The sequence below is a fragment of the Paroedura picta genome, chromosome 3 (assembly GCF_049243985.1).
Source record: "Paroedura picta isolate Pp20150507F chromosome 3, Ppicta_v3.0, whole genome shotgun sequence".
Classification (NCBI taxonomy): Eukaryota; Metazoa; Chordata; class Lepidosauria; order Squamata; family Gekkonidae; genus Paroedura; species Paroedura picta.
This window is the reverse complement of record NC_135371.1, coordinates 158,049,973-158,076,968: the sequence shown is the minus strand read 5'-3', so window position 1 is coordinate 158,076,968 and position 26,996 is coordinate 158,049,973. Positions and strand designations below refer to the sequence as shown.

Sequence of the window (26,996 nt, the reverse complement as noted above, 5' to 3'; positions counted from 1 at the left end):
GTTGGGAAATATCTGTGATTTGGGAAAGGACCTCAGCGGAGTCTAATGCTATGGAGTCCACCTTCTAAAGCAGCCATTTTCTCCAGGGGAACAGATCCCAGGTCCCGCCTGGGGATTGGCATCTCTAGCAACAGACCAACTGGGCTGCCTTTCTAGGCTCCGCCTCTCTACGGCCCCCAGACAAAGATCTACGAGCATCACTTAATCACACGCACTGGGCGGAAGAGGAGGGTCTACACGTCTGCGAGAGACTGCTCACTTCCGGCTGCAGCCACACGCCAGGGGGCCTCCTTCGCGTCCCTTCCGCCTCACCTCACGTGACGCGGCGCAATTTCCCCACCCACCCCCTGCTTCTTTCCCTCCCTCCCTCGGCTGCTTCCGTCTCCTGCGGTGGCGCGACCCCTGCCCTTTGACCCTCCTTAGCGACGACCTCGCCCCTACCTCAGGCGTTGCCGGGATGGCGCGGCTGGGCTGTCGCTGCGTTTGGCGCTTCGGCCTCGCCAGCCTTTCCGTGCCGGCCGCTTCCCTCTCGCGGACCCCGCGGCCGCCCGAGCCTCCGCCCTGGCCGGCGCTGAGGTGAGTGAGCGAGTGAGTGCGAGGGGAGAGGGCGCCGAGCTCAGGAGCTCCCCGCGGGCACCACCTCGCCTGGCCAGCCTTGGAGGACGGGCAGGGAGCCCTGGCTGAAGCAGCGGCGTAACCTGACCCTTATGGACACACACGCAGCAGGGGAAGAAGGGCTGGCGAACAGTGTCCCGAAAGCACGGCCGCCATTCACTACCTGGGGCAAACTGTAGCGCTGCCCACCCTCTAATTTCACAGTGGAGACGAAGAGTTGGTTTTTATACCCCGCTTTTCACTGCCCGAAGGAGTCTCAAAGCGACTTGCAAACACGGTTCCCTTCACTCCCCACAACAGACACTCTATGAAATAGGGGGCTGAGAGAGCTCTGAGAGAACAGCCCTAATAACTGTGACTAGGTCACCCAGCTGGCTGCATGTGGAGGAGGAGTGGGGAATGAAACCTGGTGTAAAGTGGCTTCCAATGGCCTTCCCTTCCTCTCCCCACAACAGACACCTGGGAGGTGGGTGGACCTGAGAGAGCTGGAATTGGCCCAAGGTCACTTAGCTGGCTGCATGTGGGGAAGTGGGGAATCAAACCTGGTTCTCAAGATTAGAGAGCACCATTCTTAATCACTGCACCAAGCTGGCTCCACAAGACGCAACCTTCTGTTCCATCAGATCCCTGGCCTAACCGCCTTCAGAATATTGTCTGACCAGTAACAGAAAAAAAAAATTCACAGTCAGAGTAGTTCAGCAGTGGAATAGACTACCTAAGGAGATGGTGAGCTCTCCCTCACTGGCAGTCTTCAAGCAAAGGTTGGATACACACTTTTCTTTGATGCTTTGGGCTGATCCTGCGTTGAGCAGGGGGTTGGACTAGATGGCCTGTATGGCGCCTTCCAACTCTATAATTCTATCATGCTAGTGATGGCCACTAGAATGAACAGAACAAAAATTGAGTCCAGTGGCACCTTTAGGACCGACAAAGATTTATTTAAGGTGTGAACTTTCATGTTCACTGCTATATTATACTGTTATACTGTTACAACCACTGTTATTAATTATTGTATGATTTTTAACGAAGACTGTTTCATGTATGGTTTATTAGTTCAATGTAAACCGCCCTGAGCCTTCGGGGAGGGCGGTATATAAATCTAAATAAATAAATAAAATAAAATAAATGTGCTTTAAATAAATCTTTGTTGGTCTTTAAAGTGCCATTGGACTCAAATTTTGTTCTGCTTCAGACCAACACGGCTACACACCTGAATCTACTAGAATAAACAGCATCCAAAAGGAATTGGATAATTTAATGAATGATAGACCTATCAATGGCTACTAGCCATCACGGCTTTAAAAAAATCTCCCCACACTTGTCTGCACACACAAAACTACACGATACATCAGACTATTCGCACAGCTCCATAACACCCGCAGTGACTGATTCCAATTCTCCAGATACTCAAGCATAGAACCCTCTTTCCAAACACTTGAGATTTGAGATCATTTCTTGAGTGATGCTAAAGCTTAAATGTGGGTCCTTCTGCATGCAAAACATTCTGTAGTACTAAATTATGGCCCCTTATTACAGATGTAGACGAGTGAAACTGCTCTTATATAGGAATCAGCCAGTCCATCCAATTCATTATTGTATACTCTGATAGGCAGTGACTCTCCAGGGTTTGAAGCAAAAAAAGATCTTTCTTGGCTCTTGGCATCTCCTTTATGCTGCAGATGGCAGGGATATGTGCTAGCTTCGGCAGCACATACACTAAAATTGGACAGGCTACAGGGATAGAATCTGGGTTCTTACTTAAAAACACACACACACCAATCTTCCCACAAGTCCAAGTGTACTTTGGTAGCAATGAGACTGAGCAAAATGGTGTATCTTATCTCTTTCCCCTGATTTCATGTGGACATTTGCTCCATCTTTCTGCTTTATACTGTTGTTAAACTATGATGCATCAGTCAGATGCTGCTCCTCCCTCCTCAGTAGTTTATTTCTGGTCCTGTAGTTGTGCCTTTTGTGTGTGTGAAACCTAAAAGGCATGAAAGGCTTAATAACAATGCACGGGCTTTCTTTTGTTGCAGACCACTAGTGCGCCAATTCTCTGCGAAGGCCAACTCCAAAACTGTTATTTCTGCCCTTGTCTCAAAAGCAAAATACATAAATGAGAAGTATGAAAAGTATTTGGAGAGAACATTCCCACGTTTCTACGTGCTCTATTCAACTTTTCTCAAAGGTTGGTATTAACTAAATGAACTAAGGGCATCTAGCCAAAACCCTTGCACAGGCGTAATGATTTCAGCAGTGTGGCAGCATATGAACACATACAGATGAACACAGAGCAATATCATATGTGGACGGCAGATCCTTCATCTCCTTGTTTAGGTGCCAGAAGCACTCTCCTTGTGACTGTGGTGCAATTCCTGTGTACACAATCTAATTTGAGAGTGGGGGGTGGAGGGAAAGCTGAGAAGTGAGGGAACTGATTAATACATACAGAGCGATTATTTGGCAGAGACTGGAGGTGGCAGAATAGATTGTATCAGGACTGCAGATGGAGAATCACGGATTGTTTTTAGAAAGCTCTTACAATTAACTGCCTACAAACAGGAAGCCAGCAAACAAGGAGAGGGAGTACAATTGTTCCCTCTGCTGTGCTATTTTCCTGTTTGCATGCAGTTATTTCTTACTTGCAGGGAAATAAACCACTTGCTATCTGTAGTAGTGCAGTCTGTTCCCGTACAAGGTTCCATCACCTCATTCTATGTGTGGAAGTTGGGATTGTTAGGAGAAATCTAATAGAGAAATAAGTTCATGCTATTTTTTTCTTGTGACGGTCCAGTGAGATAGGTTAGATCAGGGGTAGTCAACCTGTGGTCCTTCAGATGTCCACGGACTACAATTCCCACGGGCCCCTGCCAGCCTTTGCTGGCAGGGGCTCATGGGAATTGTAGTCCGTGGACATCTGGAGGACCACAGGTTGACTACCCCTGGGTTAGATTGAGTGGCATGACCACAGCTACCAGCAAATTTCATAGATGTTGAACTCAAGTTTTCAGTGGCTTCCCTCTAGGGAGCATTTCCCCCAGGGAAGCATATATTGTGGCATCTGAGCCTGAATCTCTGCATGATTGTAGAGCAAGTTGAATATATCCAACACTTTTCAGTTACTATGAGCTCCAAGGGAACAAGCAATGGAAGCTACTATGCCAGGAGTTGTGGGCAAGTTGCCTTTGAGAGATGCTTTTTTACGATTGCCAAATTTCTAGCTTTTGATTCTCAAGAACAGTTTGAAAACAGTGGGATAAATCCATGATTTCTCTGCTGCTTGCTTCCTCCACTGATTTTTATAGGATGCAGCTGTGCAGCAACTAGTATGTGTGTCTTGTGGCTTCACAAGACACACAACGTAATGCAGTGATTAAAAGCGATAGCTCCTAATGAGTGAGTTTGATTCCCCACTCCCAGGGTGTCAGTTGTGGGGAGAGGAAGGGAAAGCACTTTGAGACTCCTTCGGGCTGTGAAAAGCGGGATATAAAAAACAACTTTTCTTCTTACAGTCATGGGCTAGTGACCACATGGAGAACCACCACTGTAGCTAAGACAATCACCAAACAAGTACCTAAGGGTGATGACATTAAAAGGTCTCAGTGGACAATGATGCAAAAAAAACTAGGGTCACGTGTTGAAGAGAAGCATCCATATGGGCTCCCCACCCCCATTCCTACCTTTCCACTGAAATCCGGGAAACTACTGAAACCACGTGAAAAATAATTGCTAACCAAGGCTTTACAGATAGGAAAGGAGGAGAGCTAAAGTAGGCCACAAAAACCGACCTGAGATGAGAGAACGAGGAAGGCAGATCTTTTTGTCGATTCATGCCTTTGTGCTCTGTATTTAAACAAAGGAAAGGTGAAAGGCTAGGGAAGGGGGCTTTGGCACAGACATCACAGAAAGAACATTTCTATAGATCTGAAAATCTGTTTCGTCCATACAGGGATCCGGGTATTCTACGCAGAGGTAAAAGAAATAAGAAGAATAAAGACCAACATGGCACATAAAAACATCCAGTTTTATCAGCTTCCGTACAGGGATATGGAGAAACTAAGACAGGTAGGCTTTGACACGGGGCCTGCTGTTCCTGGTAGACTAATGTTTGACCTGCCCTCTTGTTTGTGATTCCCATGCACTCTGTTATGCTCACATTTGGGCAAAGACCTCTGTTTTCCTGCATAAGAAGTCGTGCTTCACCATCCCCATTGGTACTGTAAAGGAGTTCTACAAGAGAATCAGGGCAGTCCTGGATGCAAGCTGACTTCTGTTTGGGACGGATAAGAGTCTTCTGCAGTTAGAACTATTCTAAGATGGCCCAGTTAGGCTGTCATCCTGTAGCTCCTGTTGTCCAGGCAAGGATAATTGTGCTGGTCGTCTGGATCCTGGGCTGACTTTGCTGAGTTCCATCTGCTTCAACAACAGATTGGCTAAGTTTCTTGTGGAGTATGTGCCATTTTGCTTTCCTTTAGCTTCTCCGCGTCTATTCCTTCCCATTTGTAGCTGTATTGGTGCCGATAAAGAAAAGAACTGCATGGACAAGCTTGCTCTGTGCTTTCTCGGTACCCGACCTAACATGGCTGCATAGTCTCTCAGGGCCATGGGCAGTGACTCCTTTTACTATTCAACATGGTACTCAATGGTAGAAAGCAGTAGGATGCTGAGGGTTGGGAATACACGGTCCGTCACAAATACAACTAGGCACATCTGCCCAAACCAAAATCCCTAGAAACACTATACTGCTTGCAGCACTTCCTGTCATGGGGGCCCCTTGGCCACAGGAGAAGCATTTGCCTCCAGTGCAATGTGTAATATGAGATTGTGCAGTGTTTACACACAGAGGTTATACCACAATTGATGTAGCGGACTAAGGGATCTATCATCTTCAGCAGGTCTATTCAGAAATAAATGTTATTTTAAGGGGCTTCCTCCTGGGAAAGTGCCCTTAGGAACGTAGCCTAGAGTAAGTCACAGGTACATTCCATTGTCACTCTGTGTCCACCAGTCCACCTTGGTGCTTTTTAATGCTTCTGCAGTAAGGAGGAAGTTCTTTTATGTGGGGATGCGAAAACCCAACCGTGCTGTTTTGAGAAGCCGTTTCCATTTGGAACGCTAGTGAAACCGTAACTGCTGGCTTGCTAAGGGCAACCAGTGACACATTGCCTCCAGGCACTTGAAAATGGCAGGCTAGGCTGCAGCCGCCTTCTACACCACCGTCCCATCAGTCCCTGTGTCTGCTCATCTCTCCTGGTTGCCATAGCTACGTGGATTGCACCTTGCAGCCATTCTAATTGTGTTTTGTGTGTGCAGTTTCGCAGAGATCTGATCAAGGCCATTCCTATTGGGATTCTCTCACTTCCACCCTTTGCTAACTACCTGGTTCTTTTGCTCATGTAAGTATACTTTTTGTGCCTGTTTGCATGGAGAGCCCTCAGGGTTTATGGTGAAAGTGTAGGAGCTTAACTTGGCCCTGTCACTCAGCAGGAATGGCGTGTGTCATAAGTGGTTTGTGCTTTCTTTGCTCCTCAGCTGCCAAGCGCTCTTCCTAGCTCTTCAATGAGAGGGGCTGTTGCAGTACAGCGGTGTGTTTTAGCTGCTACAAAAATAGATCAAAGGAGAACATACCTTATTACTCAGAAACCTGTACTTTCTCCGCTTGTGGGCTCTGAGTCAGAACTCTGTATTTTTACTTTATGCCCTGCTGCACATGGCATGAAAAGCTTTTTGGTTAGTTTCTGTAGAATGTGTGTGCATGGCTGTCATCCATCCCCCTTTTCTGGAAACCTTTCACTGTTTTCAGAAGTCCACTTAAACTGCTTCTCTAAATCACTGGGATAAAAAAAACAAACCCAGATGATTAAAAGAAAATGAGTCTATATTTATAGAGCAGGGGAAAAGCTTAAATTCTCCTTGGTGTCTTCTATTCTAGGGCACAGTCCCTTTACAACAGTGTAACACACGGTTTAAAGACAGATTTTATACATGATTGATGATGATATTAAGTGCACCTGGCCCTGAAATACAGTGTTGCATGGGAGAGAACATCAGAAGGAAAGACAACTCAATATGTAAGATTCAAACCCAAATTCAAGGCTTAAATAGCTCCACGACTCTATATTCCCAGAAGCCATTTTAGAAATTTAAAGTTTAATTTATTCATTTCTGTTAATCTGCACTCTCTTTAGAGTCAAATTTTTGACATAGTGACAGTTTTGGATTTTCCCTGAAAATGTATTTTCTATAATATCATTTGCTAACAGGCAGTAGACTTTGAAAGAGCCCCCTCTCTTGGTATCACCCAAACAACATCTTAATTTTATGGTTAATTTTTATCATCTATTACAGTTAAATCGTATAGCTGTCATGCATAAGATGCAATTCCCGTTTTGTAGAGCAACTAAAGACCAGTTGTCCAATCAAGCCAAAGAGCCTGTGGTTGAAGGGGGATTAAATTGGAGCTTCTACTTTTATAGCCTGTAACTGCAGCACAGAAGAAGCTGCATTTTGTGCAGTGCTGCCTTAATGTAAAGGTAAAGGTATCCCCTGTGCAAGCACCGGGTCATGTCTGACCCTTGGGGTGATGCCCTCTAGTGTTTTCATGGCAGACTCAATACGGGGTGGTTTGCCAGTGCCTTCCCCAGTCATGACCGTTTACCCCCCAGCAAGCTGGGTACTCATTTTACCGACCTGGGAAGGATGGAAGGCTGAGTCAACCTTGAGCCGGCTGCTGGGATCGAACTCCCAACCTCATGGGCAAAGCTTTCAGACAGCTGCCTTACCACTCTGCGCCACAAGAGGCTCTTGCTGCCTTAATGACACAAGAGCAAAACCCCAAATAGTTGCTATTGGGCAAAGAATTCAGCATCCTAAGCACTACAAATTGTCTTAAAAAATTAAAAAATAAAAGCATATTTTAGCATCCTGGACCATGAAGGTAGCTTGAGAATGTGAGTGCAAAGTCTCATTCTTCAAGGGGAGGGGAGGGGAGGGGGTGTTAAGTGGCATTTCCACAGACTAAGGCTTCAGTTTCTGCCCAACTGTTCGTCCCTCCCTTAACTAGATATAGTGAAATACATTTTATAGCACACACACGCTTGAGCAGTTAAAAGCTGCAAGATTTTTTAAGTAAACCTCAAAAAAATTGACTTGTTTTGGGGGTGTTTAGCAGTGCACTGTGCACATAGCGCTGCCCAGGTGTGCACCTTGTTGCATCTTTGCCACTGCTTCTGAAACATTCTTCCTTCCCAAGGTATCTGTTCCCAAGGCAACTCTTGATACGCCACTTTTGGACTCCAAAACAACACGTTGAGTTCCTGGATGCATATCACAATACAAGAAAGGAGGTGTATGCCGAGGTGGTTGATGACCTAATGCACAAGTCTCGTTTCCTAGCCGACTCGCAGCTTCGAAAACGAATGTTGCATCTCTGCAGAAAGGTATATAATCCTAAATTAAAGTAATCCGACAGGCAGGGATACACTTGTATGGATCTTTAGGTATCCAACTCTTCGGATTCATATTGCAAGTTGGTTTATTGTTTGCACGGTCATTGCCGTCAGCTTACAATGGAAACTTTATGGAAGTTCAGCATTCCAGAAGGCCACAGGTTCAATCCATTGCATCTCCAGTAAAAATGATCATATACTAGCTGATGTGGAAGATCTCTACCCGAGACCACGAATAGCTGATGCCAGTTGGGATAGAGGACCCAGAGCTTTATGGGCCAAGAATCCGATTCAGTAAAAGGCAGCTTCAACCATCTTTGGATCCAACCCAAGTAATGGTGGATTCTCTATCTTCCTGGTTTAGCAATTTCTCCCCACAGTAAAGATCTGAAGCAAAGCAGGTTGAGGGAATATTTCTGTACACACTGATCCGATCCAGACGGATTTCTCTCTTGCTGCTACGAAAATGTATACCCAGCTAGACACAGATTAGCAGGATACATTTTGTGGGAGGTCTCAGTGGATTATGCCTCTCCCTCTGTTCTTGGGAAACATTGGAAAGCCTGTCTGCACTAACCTCTTACCTTCTTCAAGGTGCAAGAAGGATCCCACCCAGATGTGATGGAACTTAAAGCTGTGAGGACATTATTTGAGGGGCATCCCTTTAGCATCCAAATGCTCAGTTCTCAACAAGTGGTAAGTGCTATTTAAAAACACATTATACTGGCAACCCCCTTTATTAATATACTAGGAATAAAGCCCATTGTAGCAAAAATACAATGGGCACAAGCAGGGGGTGCGGGGGCGTGGGCAGGGCTCTCTGGAAGCTGCATCGGTAGTGGGGTGCAGCATGGCAGGGGTCCCGGGGGAGAGGGCAGAGGAGGCGAGGGCAGCGCAAGGCAGGGGAGTTTACCCGTGACAACGGCCATCTTGGAGGGCGGGAGGCGGCTCGGTGGTGTCATTGTCATGGGGGCAGCCAGGAGGATGAGGCGAGAAGGGAGGTCGTGGGCTCGTGGCGCGGCTGGTCAGCGGCCTCATCATGTCAGCGCTGATGTTGCAGCGCGGGTGGCGGCTCGGGGGCGGGCCTGTAGTGGCCGCGGCCATGGAGTGCAGGCCACTCCGTGAAGTTGGAGCGCGGGTGGCGGGTCGGCTGCGCGCTCGTCGTCTCGGCAGCAATGTACCAGGGCGGGCCGCAATGGCGGCGGCGAGTGTGCGGGAGAGGAGGGCAATGGGGTAAGCGGGGTTCCGATGTCGGGGTGTGTCGGCGGTGGCAGCAGCGGGGAAGGGTGGGAAAGTGGTGAGGGGCGCTCGGGGTGCAGGTGGGAAGGGTGCAGTCGTCGGCGGGCAGGCATGCAAGGATCCGGCCGCATAGGCGGGGAAGGGCATTCGTTGGGCAGAGGGGAAGCGATTTTCCCCGAGCCCAGGGGGCAAGCCTCCTCCCTGGCAGCCATCCGGGCAGGATGGCAGCTCGGGAGGACTGGAGTTTGTGGTGCGGCGTTCGGGAGATGGGCCAAGTGTCCAATAGGGAGGCGCACAAAACGCGCCTCTCAATTGGACACTTGGCCCTGGAGTGCCACTTAGAGGAGCGAGTCAGGAGCCGCTTCGCGGCTTATCCCGGACAGAGCCCACCCTAACTCCTCCCCACCAGCCCTTACTGCTTTATTTAATCCGCTCTGCAGGAGCGGATTAAAGACTAGCAATAAAGCCCATTGCAATCAGGAATGCAATGGGCACTAGGACCCGGGGACACACCGGGAGGTGCAGATCTCTCTCTCTCTCTCTCTCTCTCTCTCTGCATGCTTTGCAGCAGAAGGCATAGCAGGTAATTGGGGCTCCTTAGGAGGGAAGCAGGGCTGGTCAGCAGCTTGGGGCAGCTCTCTCTGTGTCTCTCTGCCTCCCTCGCAGCAGGAGTGATAGGAAAGAATGAGGGCTCATGTTCGATCTGGCAGGGCTTTGTGTGTGTCTCTCTCTATCTCTGGCATGGCGGAGGGAGGGATTGCGGGAGCTGTAGGGGTAGTGCAGCCAGTGGCTCTATTCCAACTTGGCCCTATTCCAACTTGGACAGCTGGACACGTTCCACCCCCCAGGTTGTTTCACAAATATATAGAGGAACCATGGATAAAGATTATCCATCCTTAGTACTATATTTCCATGTAGTCCTCAACTAATAATCTCAAGAAGCCTCAGATATGACCCATGACATCTTGGAGACGATTAGACCTTATCACTGTTGGTTTATTCAGCAGTGTTTATTGTGGGGAGGGGGGGAAGAATTAATATCTGTATTGTTTCCTGTTTTATGTATAAATTGCCCTGAACCTTAGGGGAGGGTGGCATGTAAATATAACAAACAAATAAATAATAAATAGGAAAGAGTTACCTTTACACCACGCTTTGGTCTGGAAAACTGGATGGTTTTGAAGCCTTTGTGGACAGCTGCTTGCCATTTCCTTATTCAGAAAGTTCTAAGTCGCGTTCTATTCCTGACGCCTCGCTTGCCGTCTTTCATCCTAAAATACCGCCTACGGACTCACCTGTCAGAACTGTCCCACCTGGACCGAGCCATGCTGAACCTGGGAGTGAGAGAACTGTCGGATGAAGAGGCACAAGTGGTGAGACAGAATTTTATGGCCCCGTAACAGAGCTGTAGCGCCCCCTGTGGACTGGGAAGTGGTCATACTTTGTGTTGGGTTTCTCTTAACTTGGGTGCCCCATCCTATCCTATGTGTAACTATAAATCTTGGGCAATAGAAGGTATTGGGCAGGGGAAACAGTGTAATGAAAACATTTCATTTAAATAATTTTTTCTGCCTGTCAACTTGTAGCCAACTTACATAGAATTTTCAAGGCAAAAGATATTCAGAGGTGGTTTGCCATTTCCTACCTCTGTGTGGCAACCCTGTTTTTCCTTGGTGGAATCTCATCTAAGTACTAACCAGGGCTGACCCTGCTTAGTTCCCAAGGTCTCTCAAAAGCTGACTAGCACTGGCTATCCAGGCCAGGGCATTTAACTAATGTAACTATCGCTACTAATATTAGGAATGGAATGCTGATCCCAGTGAAACAGCTCGTATAACTAAATGAAAAATAGCCACCACACTTTGTAGCGCTGCCATCTTACCCTTTTTGTAAAAACGTTAAGGGCCTGATCAGGAGAAAGGCACAGAGATCCACAAATAAAGCAGTGCCATTCATTTTTTGCTTCTGGATTTCAGCAGCAGCTCCTCCAGATTACAGATGAATCAAAACGTATGTCTTGATACCCTCAGATCCCAAATGTCTGCAATTCTGAACAGCAAGAACTCCAAGCCTGTGCGCATCCTGTCATGCGCAGTTGCTTCCCTGTCCTCTCATTGTCACACACCCTTTTAAAAAAAGATTAAAAATTGGCAGGCTGAAGGCACCATAAAATCCCTTAAACCCGTTTCCTTTCTTAGGAAGTATTGTTAGAAGAGCATGGCACCTGATTTCAAAATCAGGGCACATCTTTTTGTAAGTAACTGGCTTTTGAAACCTTTTGCAGGCTTGTTATACCCGGGGCTTGAATTCTGTCCATTTCAGCCCATTGCAGTGCAGGCTGTGGCTAAATCAGTGGCTGCAATTGTCTTGCTCCCTGAAAGGTAAGATTGAAAGTGGCAGGCCAAGGATGCTTCTGCTACGACTATTCTTGGCTCTCACACAGCCAAACTTGGAAAAGATGGATTCTGCTCTTCCACTCTGGGGGTATTCACTACCCAACCATTGGCCCTTGTTGTCCCTGCCAGTTCCTGCTCACCCCTTCCCTCCAGTAGCAAGCTAGAGGCTGTTCCCTTATCAATGTGCAAGGGCTCCTGGTTCTGCACAGTCCCTTGTTTAACAAAGCAGCTGCTCATCAGTGGAAGCCTTCTAAAGCAGGGGTAGTCAACCTGTGGTCCTCCAGATGTTCATGGACTACAATTCCCAGCGTTTGCTGGCAGGGGCTCATGGGAATTGTAGTCCATGAACATCTGGAGGACCACAGGTTGACTACCCCTGTTCTAAAGAGCTAGTGTGATGATGGTCTTGCCACTTTCCATTCATCTGAAAACTCAAGGAATACAGTATTGAAATAGGAGAAAGCAACCTGTTCCCTCAACCAGTCCCCTGTTTAATTGGCCTTTTACAGATTAACAAGCCAAAAGTGGAAGGGGGGGAGGGTTGCGTGCTTCGTACGCAGAAATTTCCTGGTAACCTTCTGTTTCAAACCATCTCAGTTAACGGGTCTTCAGACCTGCCTCAGACTGGGGAAAGCTGCCGTAAGTCAGTTGATGGCCCTGAGCCAGGTACTGCGATGATTTTCTCTGTAAAGGCAGCTTCCTATGTTAGATCTCTGCTCCAAAGAATTAAAATTGCAATTTGGGGGGAGAGGGGGGGGGGACAAGGAGAGTGCAGCAAAGATAAGGAAGCAACCATGTGATCTCCACAGGATGAACATGCCCCAGTTCAGCGTCTATTTAGACACAGCTACAGCAGAGGATGATGGCTAAGCCAAATGCATCCGGGAAGAAACTGATTGTGAGGGACTATTGGAACGGAGGGAGGCAGTGCTCTGTGGCTGTTCTGGAAGGGAGGCCAAGCCGTAGGAGCAGCGAGGGGAAACAGACAGAATTGAAGGCTGCATGAGACACTGGGCAGTGCAAGACTGCGTCCCTGTTTCATTCCCGCCTCTGGCAGGAAAAGTAGGCTCAAGGAAGGCCAGAGCGCACTTCCATTGTGAGGACGAAAGGAGTTTGTCAAGCTGTTGCAGGTATTTACAGAGATGCCCAGTGAATCAGCTTGGCAGGAGGGTTTGGGAGAGAAGTGAGTGGATTGAAGCATGACTAAGCCAAGGCTAAGGAAGAAATCAGCAGCTGGGGGAGGGAGCGTCTAAGGCAGGGATAGTCAAACTGCGGCCCTCCAGATGTCCATGGACTACAATTCCCAGGAGCCCCTGCCAGGTGTTTTCTTTCATTCAGAATGAAAGAAAACACCTAGGAGCACTTTTGTCTCAACCCTTGGGCTGTAGTCAGAACAGAGTGCTAGAAACTGAAGGCCCAGGAGCATGGCTGACCGATTCCAGTGGTTCTCTCGTCTTTTCTGTACCCCCAAAGGCCCCCTAGAAACCCAGTCTATTACAGCCCCCTCCCCCTCTCTCCAAGTATGACAAGCAGCTACAGCAGCCACAATACTGTCTTGTCTTTCAGAGACTGAAGCATCGCTCTTGGCCCATGGCATGGTCTTACTTTCCACCAACTACCTCTCTTCCTCCAAGGGCTGACCCATGTGCAGTTCCCTCCTGGAGCACTCGTGAAGAAATGCTGGGACGAGGAGTCTTGGGCTACAGCAGGGGGAAAAAAAGGAATGGAGGTTTGCTCACACCAGAGAGGATGGTAGGAGTCCAGCAGGGGGAGGTCATTCCTCCTCTAGAGCCTAGTAATTCTGTTCAAAGCACTAAATCGAGGGAGAGTGAAAACGTTTGCTCCGACCTTCTGGAAAAAGAGACAACTGGAGGCATCGTGGGGATGTCTCTGCAAGAAATGTGGATCCGGCAAGGCTTCCTGGTCTGGCTCAGCAGTGATGCACTAAGCTCAACCGCCATGCTTGTTTTCACTGTTCATCTACAGCGAGGAGGCGCTCTTGAAAGCCACCAAAAGGACTGATTTCCTCAAACTCTGGCATTCTTCGGAGAAGAGCTTTTGTGCTGCCCCTCTCAACCTCCTTAAATGAAGGAAAAGTTAAATTAGCGTCTGGGTGATAGCCCGGCGATCCGTTCCTGTGTGGTCACGGGATGTTGCTGCAAGAGCATCACCAAAGGTGCTTCATTACTTCTTTAGAACTGTACCGTTCTATTTAAGATCCTGGTAAGTGCTTAAGCTGTGGCACTTCTGCCGGACAGATGTTGGCTTTCAAGACGGAGTATTATAAAATCTGGAGCTTCATAGAAGCCCGGGATTCCAGCTTGTGTGGCTACTTCTTTTGCAGGATGGGTTACCTAGAACAGGGGTAGTCAACCTGTGGTCCTCCAGATGTTCATGGACTACAATTCCCATGAGCCTGGCAGGGGCTCATGGGTATTGTAGCCCATGAACATCTGGAGGACCACAGGTTGACTACCCCTGACCTAGAACACAAAGCACTTCCATTCTGTTTTTGAGCTTTCTGAGTCTTAAATGCTACCGTAAAACTTAAGGGGAAAGTATTGTTTACCTGGCCCGAAACAAAAAAATCCCTCGGCTGAATAAAACTATTTAAAAAAACAAACGAAAAAAATCCTTTAGCAGCTAGAATTCTGGCCAAGGCTGCCTGAATATGGATATTCTCACCCACCCGCTCCTTTAGTGGTTGAACTCAAATGCACAAGCATGTATTGAATGGATTGTATTGTTATCTGTGACTGTTCCATTACTGATAGCTAATAAAGACAGTGTCTCATCACAGCAGCTCCATCCAATCCTTGACTGAGCCAGCTTGCTGGGAGGGAGCGTTAAATGAATTAAATAAAGAATAATGACAACTTTTTTTGTGTCTCCAGAATCACTGTGCTAGCACACCATCTGAATGGGAGTGGGTGTTAGGACTTTGTGGCAAACAAAACTTGTGGTATTGTGCTCTCCCCCAATCCAGCACACCTGTTTTTGGCACACAGTCTGCATTTGTACAGAGCAAACCACACCTCAGATTCTTTTAAATAAAGGCTTCTTTGAGTTTACCCTGAAAAGAAAGGTAAGCCAGCCAGCCAGCCTGCCAGGGATCAGAACAGGTTTGTCTACAGCAGCCAACCAAATTGCATTTCTGTCATTCACACAGACTCAGCAAGGTAAGCAGTGTCTCTTTGCTAGTGTTTTACCATTTCAAAAGTAAGCCATTACCTGTGACTGGTACAGAACAAGTATCGGCTTCAATTGCAAGTCTTCACTGGCAATCTTCAAGCAAAGGTTGGATACACAGTTTTCTTGGATGCTTGGGACTGATCCTGCGTTGAGCAGGGGGTTGGACTAGATGGCCTGTCTGGCCCCTTCCAACTCTATGATTCTATGATCCACTGGCATTCAGTGAAAGATGGTGCCATTCGCACTGCAACATTTCTCATCTTTCTTGTGCACACCTGAGAGCACAAATCTCCCTTTCCAGTCCACTGTTTAACTGTGACATTGCATGATGGCTCTAAGCAGACTCCCCCTCTTAACCAGCTGCCAGAAACCATGGTTCATAAACATGTTTTTCAGATTTTGGGGTAGAGAGCCAGGAATCCCCCGGATTTGATTCATCTACTGTCACAGTTCTCCGGGACTGGAAAAATGAAGACTGTAGCAGTCACTGGACTAGGAAGACTACTGCAGACAGCTTGGTGTAGTGGTTAGGAGTGCGGACTTCTAATCTGGCAAGTTGGGTTTGATTCTGCACTCCCCCAGCTGGGTGACCTTGGGCTCTCCACAGCACTGATAAAGCTATTCTTTAAGCAGTGATATCAGGGCTCTCTCAGCCTTACCCACCTCACAGGGTGTCTGTTCTGAGGAAAGGGAAGGCAAATATAAGCCACTTTGAGACTCCTTCGGGTAGAGAAAAGGGGCACATAAGAACCAATTCTTCAGTAATATCAGGGCTCTCACCACCTCACCTCCCTCACAGGGTGTCTGTTGTGGGGAAAGGAAAGGGAAGGCAAATATAAGCCACTTTGAGACTCCTTTGGGTAGAGAAAAGCGACATATAAGAACAAACTCTTCTTAGCAAGGACTCAGTGGTTGGCACTGGTATAAGAGTCATAATACAACACCAAACAGAAAAGCCTGCAGAGGAATGGGAGATGAGAAAATCAGCAGCATGCTTGCCTAACTGGAGCCACAAGCTGCAGGCAGCCACATGAGTCCAGAGCAAAGCCTTTTAAAAATCAGTATTTTGATTAGGTCCAACCCAAAAACCACAACTTGGTGCCAGCTTTCCACAGTTCTATATGGGGCTACCAGACAGCAGCAGCAGCAGCATTTCCACCGGCTCAACATTTCACACAGGATGCTTTTATAAGGGAAGGCCTTCAAAATGATGGTTCCAGACAATCCCTCGCTTTTTTTTTTAAGGGACATACAGCATGAAAGAGAGTTCTGAATAACTCAAAACACTTGCACACATGGGTTATTTTGGCTGGTCTTAATAAAAGCACTGACATGACTTTTGTAAAAGCAGTGAGAATATCTCCCCCAAGCTTGTAAGTAGGAGCAGTGACAACACAGAAGTTCCAACTGTTACTGAAAAGACGAGAGAAAGGAACGTGAGCCCGTTTGGTGCAAGTTCGAGCAATTTCTTTATTTTTACACTTAAATATCCTCTTTTAAATACAGCATTATCACAATGAAAAGAACATAAAAGGCAGAACAAATGTCGAGGACCTGACAAGCTTTGGAATTCACATTGAAAATGCCACCTGTATACCATTTAATACGGGAGAGTGGAGAATACGTTATAAAGTTACCAGAGTCACCAAGGACGTGGAGAGCAGGGCGGGGCTTGTTGGGCCCTGCCCCTCAGATCGGGGCCCAATCAAGAGAGACTTGTCTTCCGAGCAGATAAGAGGAGGCTGGCTCTCCTGTAAACAGTTCAATAGCACCAAAAAGGAGGGAAAGGGGGGGGTGATAATTTTTACACTCTTGCTAATCAAGGGGGGGGGGGAAATGTTTGGGTAGGAGTACAATGAGACCCACCTCAGCATCACCCCCACCCAACCTAAGAGAGAGACCAGGCAGAGAACAGGAATAGACGTCATTCCATTAAAGAGCATTCTTTTTTTAAAAAGAAAGTTTGATAAAAACCAGACCTCAGCTTTCTAAGACTTAGAGCTCAGATTCTGTCGTTTCACTTAAAAAAAAATAACTTGAGTTCTCAAGTTACTCTTCCATACTGTTCAAGGGAGCATCGAACTGCACCCTGCACCCTACCAGGCAAAAAAAGCCATTTACTTTTGTCTTCCCGAGCCGAGCACGGAACACCTTTATTCTGCCAAGGTCGCAGGCACAAAAGAGCAGCAGAGAGGACTTGCTGGCTCAGGGAGGCTGTTATGGCAAAGGGCCCGGCGTAGCAGTTAGCTCAGCTACTATCAGAGTCGTCTGCCAGGGGGAAGGACGCGTACTGCTCAAGTTAAGACTACAGGTTAGGTTTCTGTCAACCTACTCCAAACCATCTTTGCATCTTGGAATGTAAATCACAAGCACGCCCCTCCTACTTCCAAAAGGAGCTCTGATCCTTAAAAGGGTGACGGTTCCCACTATAGGCAGAAGACAATGCTCCAGCCGGGCCCTACGAGGCAGTATTGGGAAACGGGACGGAGGGGTGTGAGTTACGTGAGCCGGCAGCCCACTCAGAAAGGGGAATCCCATCCCTTCGGCCTGGGGGGACGGGGGACCGATGCTGTTTAAAGCCACTCCCAGAAGAGAAAACATACCATGGGAGTTAAAAGCCAACAAAATTAAATGAATGTTATGTCTCCTTAACCAGTGGAAGTCAACCTGTGGTCCTCCAGATGTCCATGGACCACAATTCCCATGAGCCCCTGCCAGCGAACGCTGGCAGGGGCTCATGGGAATTGTAGTCCATGGACATCTGGAGGACCACAGGTTGACTACCCCTGTCCTAAAGCACAGTTGCCCCTGAGCCCTGGTTCTGTGCTTCAACAGCCAGCCGCGAGCACAGAGTAACCCTGGGGCAGGGGGCTGGAGACAGCAGGTACAGGGCTGGTCTTGACGTCGTCATCTGCCACCAGTTTCTCGGGAGAGGTGAGGGGATGCCGGAGACTGGACACGCTGCATGAACTCTCCCTCCTCCCTCATGCTGTGCTCTCAGATCAGCCCATGCTGAGCAGAGAAAGAGAGAGAGATCTCGCTTCATTACCTTTTAGGAGCCCGGGACTTGGCCTGAGAGGTTGGCCGGAAGTGGCGCACCTTTACTTTTCCTCCATTAAACCGACATGCCCGTCATCCATCTTGAGCGGATCACGTCACCGCTGCCTTTGAGAATAAAGCCAGCTTTTTAATAGCACCTTTTAATTTTGTAAACAGCCAGTACGCAAACTGGACATGTCCTCTTGTAGTGTGATTAGGGGTCCCTCTCAAGGCCAACAATAACAGGGGAAAGCATGGGGAGCCCAAACACTAGCAGCAAGGACCCCCCCCCCAGCCCACAAGGCCACAGGAACATCTGTGCTCGGTGCCCTTTGCTGCGCAAGACAGTAAATAGGACCACGATAGGTCTCTTAAGGCTACGCTCGTTCAGATGCTTGAGGTTCTCTCTCGCTCTCCCGCCCCTGCACAAAGGAGAAGCTTGCTTCCTCCTTAACACACAGGCACCGTTTCCAGATATCCGGCTGCACAGCAGGTGGCAGGATGGCAATTATGCACTTATTAATGAAGCAAACAGTACAGGAGGATCAGGTGGGATGGTGCATCCCAGGCAGCATATGCCAATGCAGAGCTCAAGAACAGAACTGGGGAAGGGGAAATGAGGGGAAGCAATGCCACAAACCAATGCTTTTTCAAGTTAAACCGCCACCCCTCTCCCTCAAAGTCCGACCGATACAGCAAAGAGAGCATTCCGTGATCTGCAAGAGCACCGCAGCCAAAAGACTACATCACAGAAAGTCCATCCGCTAGAACAAGACGGCTTTTATCTGCCTTCTGGACATTGAAGCTAGTGCCACTGAGGAAGGCCAGGTTTTTCTGGGCAAGCTGATGAAGGTATGATGATGATTGAGGCTGGAGGCAAGAAGGTGGTGGCCAACACTCAAATGAGACAAACGGAACAGGCGGTTCAGTTGGGTTCCCAATCTGCACCCCAAAAACACCTTTATGGATAATGGTCATGGGGGGGGGGTCTTGTCAAGCCTTAAGCTTCCCCAAAGAGCACCTCAAGCTCCTGGAAACGCAACACTGCAGCGCCTAGAGAGCTCAAGGTCACCAAAGCAGCTCTGCCCGCTTAGACACAGCTTTCCGAGCAGAGAAAATACATTCCATTGAATGTTATGCATGTGTTACATCCCCCAAATACCCCACCCGAGTCAAGTCATAATGGAAGAATGTTTTCCATCACAGACTGCTTAGGTCTCCCCTGCCATCTCTTCCCCTCCAACCACCAAAATAAATAAATATAAGTGCAGCAGCCTCTTACTGCATAGGAATCTCTTAAGGAATGTGGCCTGGAAGGGAATTGAATGCTCAGAAGAGTTTACGCATCAGATTCATCTTGAATAGGCCCAAAGTCTTCAACAGGGAAAATCCAGGGCCGGCGTCTTAAGTCGGCGCTGGTCTATTTAGAGGTAACACCACCGATAATTCACTCTGACAGTTCCGGCCTCAGCCGGGCCAGAACCGGGATTGTAGAAAGAAGCAATAACAGTCTGCTCACTACGAAAAGAGAGAAGGACGCCCAAGAAAACGGGAGAGAAAGTGCTTTTGTCTTCCTGCGAGGAGGGGAGTGCTCAGCAAGACATACCGGTCTGGAGCTAAATGAAGGTTTCTGCCGGGTCAAGGACTTCCACCAGGGAGCATGGTTTTTCTCCCTCATCCCGTAGCAGCCCAAAATACCCTCCCAGTCTCCTGTTCCCAGGGACCCTTCTCCCTCACAGGCAAGTGATGAGAGGAAGGGGAGGAGGACTCATGCTCCATAAAGAAGAAATCCTTCAGCCCGCAGACGCCTTAGCCTGCATCCAAGCCATAGCACAAGTGGCAATTCTCAGGACAAATTCCACCCCACGTCCCTCTTATTCTGGGTGTAACAGCTAATTGCCTGCCTCCTCTGGAAGGAGAGCTCAGCAGACGGATACAACACGGGCATCTTCTTCCTGCCTGTCTTATTGCACATTTGCAAAACCCTCGGAAAGGGCCAGTCCGTCAGCATGCCTCTCCGTCCTTGCAGGGCCTGGCTGTGCTGCACTCAGGCCTCCTGCCGTCTACGGCCACCCGGTCGAGTGGGCAAAGATGCCTCCAAACTCTTGTGTGATGTGGGTGTATGTTTTGAAACTGTAAAGTGGGGAGGGGGTGGGGGAGAGTGAAGGGAGAAAATCACTCATAAAACAGAAGGGTAAGCTCCCTCGCAGACCCCTCCTCGCTCACACACGCCAGTGCCCAAAACTTCAGTCCTTGATAGCTTTTTTTTACAGCTCCACACACAGAAAAGAAGCTCACGCCCTGCCCAAATTAAGTCCCCGTTTGTAGGACCAGATTCAAGGAGGGCTCAAATCGCCAAGGAGGCAGCCCCACCAGCTCAGCACGGAGGTCGGAGTGTCAGCCACAGGTCCTAGGATGTCCCAGTAAACATTCAGCACAATTTAAAAATAATAATAATCATTATTATTATTATTAAAACAGAATGATCCCGCCAGCCCGTGTCAAGGCGGGCAAGGCGGAAAACGGGTCTTCTTCAGATGAAGCTACCGGCTCCTGCAAGACAGCTGCACGTCAAACTGTAGATGTCAACCAGTCACAGTCAAAGTTAATCCCCTATTAATTTAAATTTTTTTTTTTCCTGCAAAAACAAAAAGTTCCTCCGGGGAGAGAAGGGCAGCATGTGCTCAAATAAAAAAAGAGAGAGAGATGGTGGAGCTTTAGGGGCTGCGCAGCTGGCTTGAGCACTTCGAAGCTGACAAGGGTCGCGGTTTCCCAAAACGACAGCACTGAAGACGACGGAGAGCTGGATGCGGATGGAGGCAGAGGCGGCAGCTTCCCCTGGGAGGAGAAGCCGGATGGAGAGATGCTCCACCACACACACACACACACGTGCGCGCACACAGACCTTTGATATCGTATAGCAACCTTCTCCTTGCTGACACCCCCCCTCCCCTCCCAAAGCGCTTCAAGAAAAGGCAGCTTCGCTCTATTGCTTACATGAGAGACACATTCATGTTTGGTCCACGTACGGACGGGCAATGAACCTCCCTGCAGAGCCACCAAGAGGCGCTCCATCGAGGCTGCCCGTTATCCCTGTCTATGGTCCAGCGACTCTGCATTGACAGCCCCCCGCCCCCCCCAACCAACCTGCAGGAGGCAGCTCCTCTCCCTCGAGGAAGCCACAAGCGCTTGGTTCAGTTCGTTCTATGATGAGCCTGTACAAAGTAGCCACTCCCCGCTCCCTCCCTCCATGTTAAATAATTTTCAGCGGCCGCGGCCATCGGATAAAACCTCACTCTGTCAATAAATAGACGTCAGGATAAAAGCTGTGAAAGGACGGGGGTGCGTCACACAGCCAGGGCAGGTCCCAGAGCGTGTTCCTCTGAGGAAGGCAGCTCAGAAGCTCTATCTGGGGGTTGCCCCACCCCTTGAGGGCACAAGCTGTCCTGTGGCACATCGGGATGGAAAGGCAGGGGACCCTCGGACAGGCTGCTTTCAGAAGGAAGGGGATCCGAGGACAAAGCGGCCTTCCCTGCTTCCGCCCTTCCCGAGGCAGCTGCTCTGCCACAAGGCATCAGCGAGCTAACAGGGACAGAGTAGACACTCAGCTCCTTCTCCTCTGGGTAACGAGACGGGATCTCAGACTCCTCCGCGCTGCTCTCTCCCTTCACCCCCAGCACCGACCTTTGGTCGACCTGGTAATACACAACAGGCCCATTGTTCAAGTAGGGCTGGTCACCCTCAGCTGAGCTGGCTTGCTCAGAGCTGTCCGTAAAGCACAGAACCGAGGACCCCGGAGGAAGCTGGGCCTGAATGAGGATAGGCGTGGCCAGGCTGGGGCAGATTCCCTCTGGGACTGCGAGGGGCTCTTCCAAGATGCAAACGCCGAGGCTTTCCACGCTGGAGCCGCTGCTAGAGTCTTCTTCCGCCTTCAGCCGCTCCAGCTCCTCGGCCGTCTGCAGGTGCATGACCGCCGTTTCATTCTCGGCCATGAACTCCTGGAAGTCCTGTGTCTCTGAGGACTGGGTGCCCAGCCAGTCGTTGCTGGAGCCGTGAGGGGGCTCTTCCTCCAAAGTCTGGGCCCGGCTCACCTGCCGCTTGTTCTCCAGCTCCAGTTTCATAATGGTGTGGAGGTAGTGAGTCCGCACCCGGATGGGATTGAATTCAATTCGCCCCGCCATGTTCCCGCAGCCGTCCCTGGAACAGCCACACGGGAAGGACATTCGGTCCACCTGGGTGGGGGAAGCGAGGGAGAGTGAAACTCTGGCTTAGGAGCGCACAGGGGAAGCAACTGGAAGAAACGGAAGTTCAGTCATGATGGGGAAAGGGAATGGGTACGAAGGAACAGGCAAAGTCCATGCAGGCTTATACGCAGTCAACAGCATAGCGGAATTACAAGGCACTCTGAAGTCCCTCGCCAATCCCTGTGGGATTCCCCTCTGGTTACCTCACTGCTTTTAACTCCAAGGAGAACCCCAAGTATGTTGGATCTTGGAGTATCTGCCCAACTGCAGAGGCTGCAAAGAGGCAGGCCTAGCAGGAGCAGATTTCCCAAATGATCAAATATAATGTTCTGTTGCTAAGAAAAGACAACAAAATCTCATGCAGAGAGAAACTGTCCAGCAAGCATTAAGGACGTTAAATAAAGAGGAACTGGGGAGAAGGCAAGGAGCACATAGAGAGATGCTGGTAAGGTGATGAGTTTCTCTTTTTTTTTTCCTAATAGAGTCTGCTGTTTGGGAGTATGAATAAGGACAGTATTTGTGGGTTAGTGGGTGTTTTTGTAGCTGGCCAGAACAGTTTTTATTAAGTGCTTTTGTTTGTGGCTGATTGAGGAACTGTGTGCTGGGTGTGGGATGCAGCAAAGGGATTACAAGCCCTTCCCTGTGCTGGGCTGTGACTCTGTGAGCTTAAAGGTTTCTCCTTGCCAGAGGTACAAGATGAAGGACAAGAGCCAAAGGACTCTTGATTCTGTGATTTGTCTGGAGATGAAGCTACAACTTTATCCTAAAGATTCTAGAGTGAAAGGATCAATTTGGAGGACAATAGCAAATACTCAAGGCCCATATCCAGTCACTTGGAAGGAGTGTGCCATGTTTGTTTTCCTCCCTGAAGGCAAGACGGACTAAACTTGTCATAAGGGTAAATTGATGGGGCTTTTAGAGAAGAAGATTAGGGGCCTGGAGGAGAGGATTAAAACCTTGAATAAAATCAAGGAAGGAGAGGATTTCATGGACAGGAGCTGTGCAAACCTGCATAGGAAAGAAGCAGTCCAAAGGAGAATGGTGTGGGGGGGGGGTTGACTTCCCTATGGAGCCTCCCCTTACTGCTACAAAACAAGCCCAAAGGCTTGGAGCAAGATGGCACTCAGTGCCCTTGGAGCTCAGAAATAGATTTTAGGCAGCAGCACAAAGGCAAAGGAGGAACCAAAACAAAATGAAAGACAGAGGAGAGGACATACGGATAGAACAAAATGGCATTTGAAAGAAAAGTGTTGGTTATCGGTCGACTCTATGCTGAGGAGCCATGGAACATCACACTGCTAGGTCTAGTCTAATAAGTTTATTACTTGCCAGGGGCAAAGATTAAAGATATTATGGACAGGATACTGAAACTGATCAAACCTATGCATCATTACCCACTTGTGATGGTCCATGTAAGAACGAATGACATGGCCGTGAACACAAATGCCTGTGTTAAGGCTGACTATGAAGACCTGGGGAGAGAGCTGAAACAAATGGGGGAACAAGTAGCTTTCTCTTTGATCCTGCCCGTAAGGGGAAGAGAAATGAGTTGGGAGGTGAAACACTTGCTGTGTTGGTGGTGCCAGCAGGTGGCATTTGGATTCTGGGACCGAGGGGTAGGCTTTCTAGAAGAAGGTCTACAAGCACAGGATGGACTTCACTTATCCAAGTTGGGGAAGAATGTGTTTGGCAGGAGCCTGGAGAGATTCACAAGGGACACTTTAAACTCAAGCCACAAGAGGAACGAGACACCCAATATATGGATTCCAAAGTAGGAGACCAAATAGCAGCGGCTCACCCGTGAAGGCCAGGGCAATAAGAAGGAAGGACTTCAGCTTCTCATGCAAACAGAAATATGATTTAGTAGGCATTACGGAGACTTGGTGGAATGATTCCCACGACTGGAATACAGTAGTGGACAGATATGAGTTGTTTAAAAAAGAAAAGAAAAAGAGGAGGTGGCACTATATGTGAGGAGAAGGCTTGCCTGTCAAGAAATACTAGAGGAAGAGAGGGTCACTCCAGTGGAAAGTATCTGGGTGAAGACAAGGGAGGGAAGAACAATGAGTATACTGGTTGGCATCTGCTACAGACCGCCTGACCAGGGTGAGGATGTGCTCCTTGAGCAGCTTGATAGAATATCTGGGCAACAGGAGATTGTGATCATGGGTGACTTCAATTTCCTTGATGTGCGCTGGGAAGCAAACTCCAGAATGATGCAACTTTCTCACATGCCTGGCTGACAATTTCATTTATCAAATGATGGAAGAACCTACAAGAGGCTCAAGTCATACTTGACTTAACACTAACCAACAGGCAAGAATTAGTGGATGGTGTGAAGGAGGTGGGGACCCAGGGTGTGGGGAGTGACCATGTCTTCCTACAATTCCTTTTGAGATGGGGAGGGGCGAGGAAGTTCGTCCTCAAATATACATGTTAGACTTTTATAGGGGGGACTTCAATGAACTCAGACACAATGAGATTCTTCCCATGGACAAGAATGCTGGAAACGACCAATGGGTTCCCCTTAAACAAGAGCTATTGCATGCTCAATAAGCACTTCAAAAGCTCCGGGGGGGGGGGGGGTTGTAGTAAAAGAACAGCAATGCAGAAGAGAGTCAGAGAGTAAACAGAGTAGGATTTTCTAGTGGTCAGGACTGCCGTATCCTAAACAGTTCCCCAAGTCTAGCAGTAGTGAAATAGCAACAACATCGGCAAGCGTGCTTTAAAACGACACGAATGTCACAGAAATCCAGGTTCAAATTAGCCTTTTCTACACGGCAACCAGCAGAAGGCAGCAGAGGGATAGCAGACGCCTCATGCTATCAGCAATAAGACTAAGACAAACACACACACACACACAGAGCCCGACTCCTCGGGAGTGATTAAGCCCTCCTGCCCTCCTTAGCACAGGAAGAAACCTCCCCTCCATTCTCTGCCCAACTGCTTGGGCACATGATTGCTTCCACTCCACTGCAGCAGCAAACAGCCTCCACAGGCCACCTACTCTGTCGAAAGGGCACTGGGATCACTGGGGTGGATTCCTGCTCTGGAGACAAGAGGAAATAGAGGCCTTGTTCCTCACCATATAATCCCACAAGAGAGTACAAAAGTCTCAGAGGCACTGGCAACGCAGTGGCTGAGAGCTGTTCAGGAGGGCTCACGCCCCTTGCAAGCGCTGTCCTATGCACGCGCGCAAGCACACACACACACACACACACACCCCTCAAAGACAAACACGCGGACAAGGCAGCATAGTTCGGGCCAAAGCCTAGCGGTTTCCCCACTGACCTGGCATTTAATTCCCGCCTGGCTGCAGGCACAGGCCTCGGGGTCACAGTACAGTCGACAGTCGCAGCCACACTCCTCCCGCGAGAGCCGGATGGCGCGCAGCTCTTGCTTCTCCTCGGCATCGATGCGGTGGACCCCAGAGGCCCGGAGTAGGGCCCGGCGCCGCTTGGTGGGCAGCGGCTGCAGGAAGAAGTAGTCGTCCACCTCCACGTTCTCCACGTCGATGTCGTCGTCGGAGACGTCTTCGAGAGTCAGGCCGTCCGCCTCCTCTGACTCCACTGTGCCGTTCTTCGTCAGCTGGGAGGGGGAAGAGAGAGGTCACACAGAGGCAAGGTTAATCCTGAGATCTTGAAAGAGCCCTCCGCTTGCCAGCCTGCAAAAGACAAGATTTCCCTTGAGTTCAAATCTGCAGCGACGAAGCAGCCATCCTCTTCCCCATCACAACCCAGCCACATTTAGGTCACGTTTAAAAACTTAAAGATAACAAAGCAATGGCAACACACACACACACACACACACACCCTACCGTAGGGCTCTAAAGCAGCACAGCATCTGGTTTCAACTTGTGTGTGGGGCAAGCTGGTTGCCTGTTTCCAGCTCAATAGTGGCTGCCCCTATGCATGGGTAGCAGCCCCCCTTGGAACAAGGCCACGTCCCCCGTGCAAACCGTTCTAAATCACTGGTTATCGGATTCAAAAGCAGCCCATAGGAATCCAGGCAGTCTGCCAGAATTGCATGTATTCAACACATCTGAGTGTCTGCTCTGCAAGGGAAACATCTGGTATCTGGCAGAAGGATGCAGCATCCCGAGATCCTTGGCTTCCTTTAAACATTCTCCCCGCCCCCGCCCCAAACCAAAACCCCCAGAATTTCCACATGGTGGAGGGGGAAGCTTGGAAACAAGCGGGCGGCACCTGATCAAGATTCGGTGGTGTCCTAGCAGGGAAAGTGGGGCTCTTCAGTGCCTGCACTGTCTTCCTCTCCTCTGCGACGGCAAATATTTGCTACTCCTTCCAGCCCCGCCCCCTCCCCGGTTCTCTATTCCCTGCCCTAACCGAATCCTTAAGATGGGAGGCTTCCAAATGATTTGCTGCAAAGAAAGGTGAGGTGGGGCAAGCCTCCAGGTCCCCTTTTAGCCTTTGCCCTGAAGAAAAGGGATTCTCCCCCTCTCCCCCCGTTCTCCCGCCTGGTTAACACGCTCTGGGAATTGAGAGCCAGTGAGCCCCTTCCTGTGTCTTTCGTATGCTGCTTTCCAGCTTTGCCCAATTCCAGCCCTCCCTTCCCTTGATGGAGCAGGTCTTTACTTGGCTGTTTCCCTCCCTCCTGCTGCCATGGACCCTCATATGCCACTTCTGTATCAAGCCCCGAACACACATACACAGCAGGGTCCCTCCTGAAAGCCACACTGTACAAAAGCCCCAAGCATGTCAGATACTGCATCTCACTTGCAGGTTTACCTGCAGTAGAAGTTGGCGAGGGGGGGTCAAATCTACAGACCACAAGTTAAATTGATGCAAGATCTGCAAAGG

The 26,996-nt window shown here is 49.0% G+C and overlaps 2 protein-coding genes across 3 annotated transcripts in view; one reads left to right on the top strand and one right to left on the bottom strand.

Annotated features, from left to right (window-relative positions):
* Window positions 1–313: 313 nt before the first annotated feature.
* LETMD1 (LETM1 domain containing 1) lies at window positions 314–14,498 on the top strand. The gene is made up of 9 exons (XM_077328927.1): window positions 314–576; window positions 2,655–2,806; window positions 4,568–4,683; window positions 5,932–6,014; window positions 7,871–8,057; window positions 8,661–8,762; window positions 10,526–10,678; window positions 11,590–11,686; window positions 13,268–14,498. Exons 1-9 carry the CDS (start codon window positions 458–460, stop codon window positions 13,339–13,341), a joined length of 1,083 nt encoding a protein of 360 aa, XP_077185042.1. The 5' UTR covers window positions 314–457; the 3' UTR covers window positions 13,342–14,498.
* A 1,840-nt stretch (window positions 14,499–16,338) lies between these two features.
* CSRNP2 (cysteine and serine rich nuclear protein 2) overlaps window positions 16,339–26,996 on the bottom strand; it is a 54,009-nt gene continuing 43,351 nt past the window's right edge. Inside the window, exons 4-6 of one of the 2 annotated variants that reach the window (XR_013229584.1) lie at window positions 25,468–25,764; window positions 17,678–22,164; window positions 16,339–17,560 (exon numbers count right to left, since the gene is read on the bottom strand). Coding sequence is in view for 1 of the 2 variants with exons in the window: in XM_077328926.1 (XP_077185041.1) it covers window positions 21,280–22,164; window positions 25,468–25,764 (1,182 nt within the window). In the remaining variant the exon portion in view is untranslated. Of the gene's footprint in view, window positions 17,561–17,677; window positions 22,165–25,467; window positions 25,765–26,996 lie in introns of those variants that run through there. The other variant, XM_077328926.1, reaches the window with a different exon arrangement.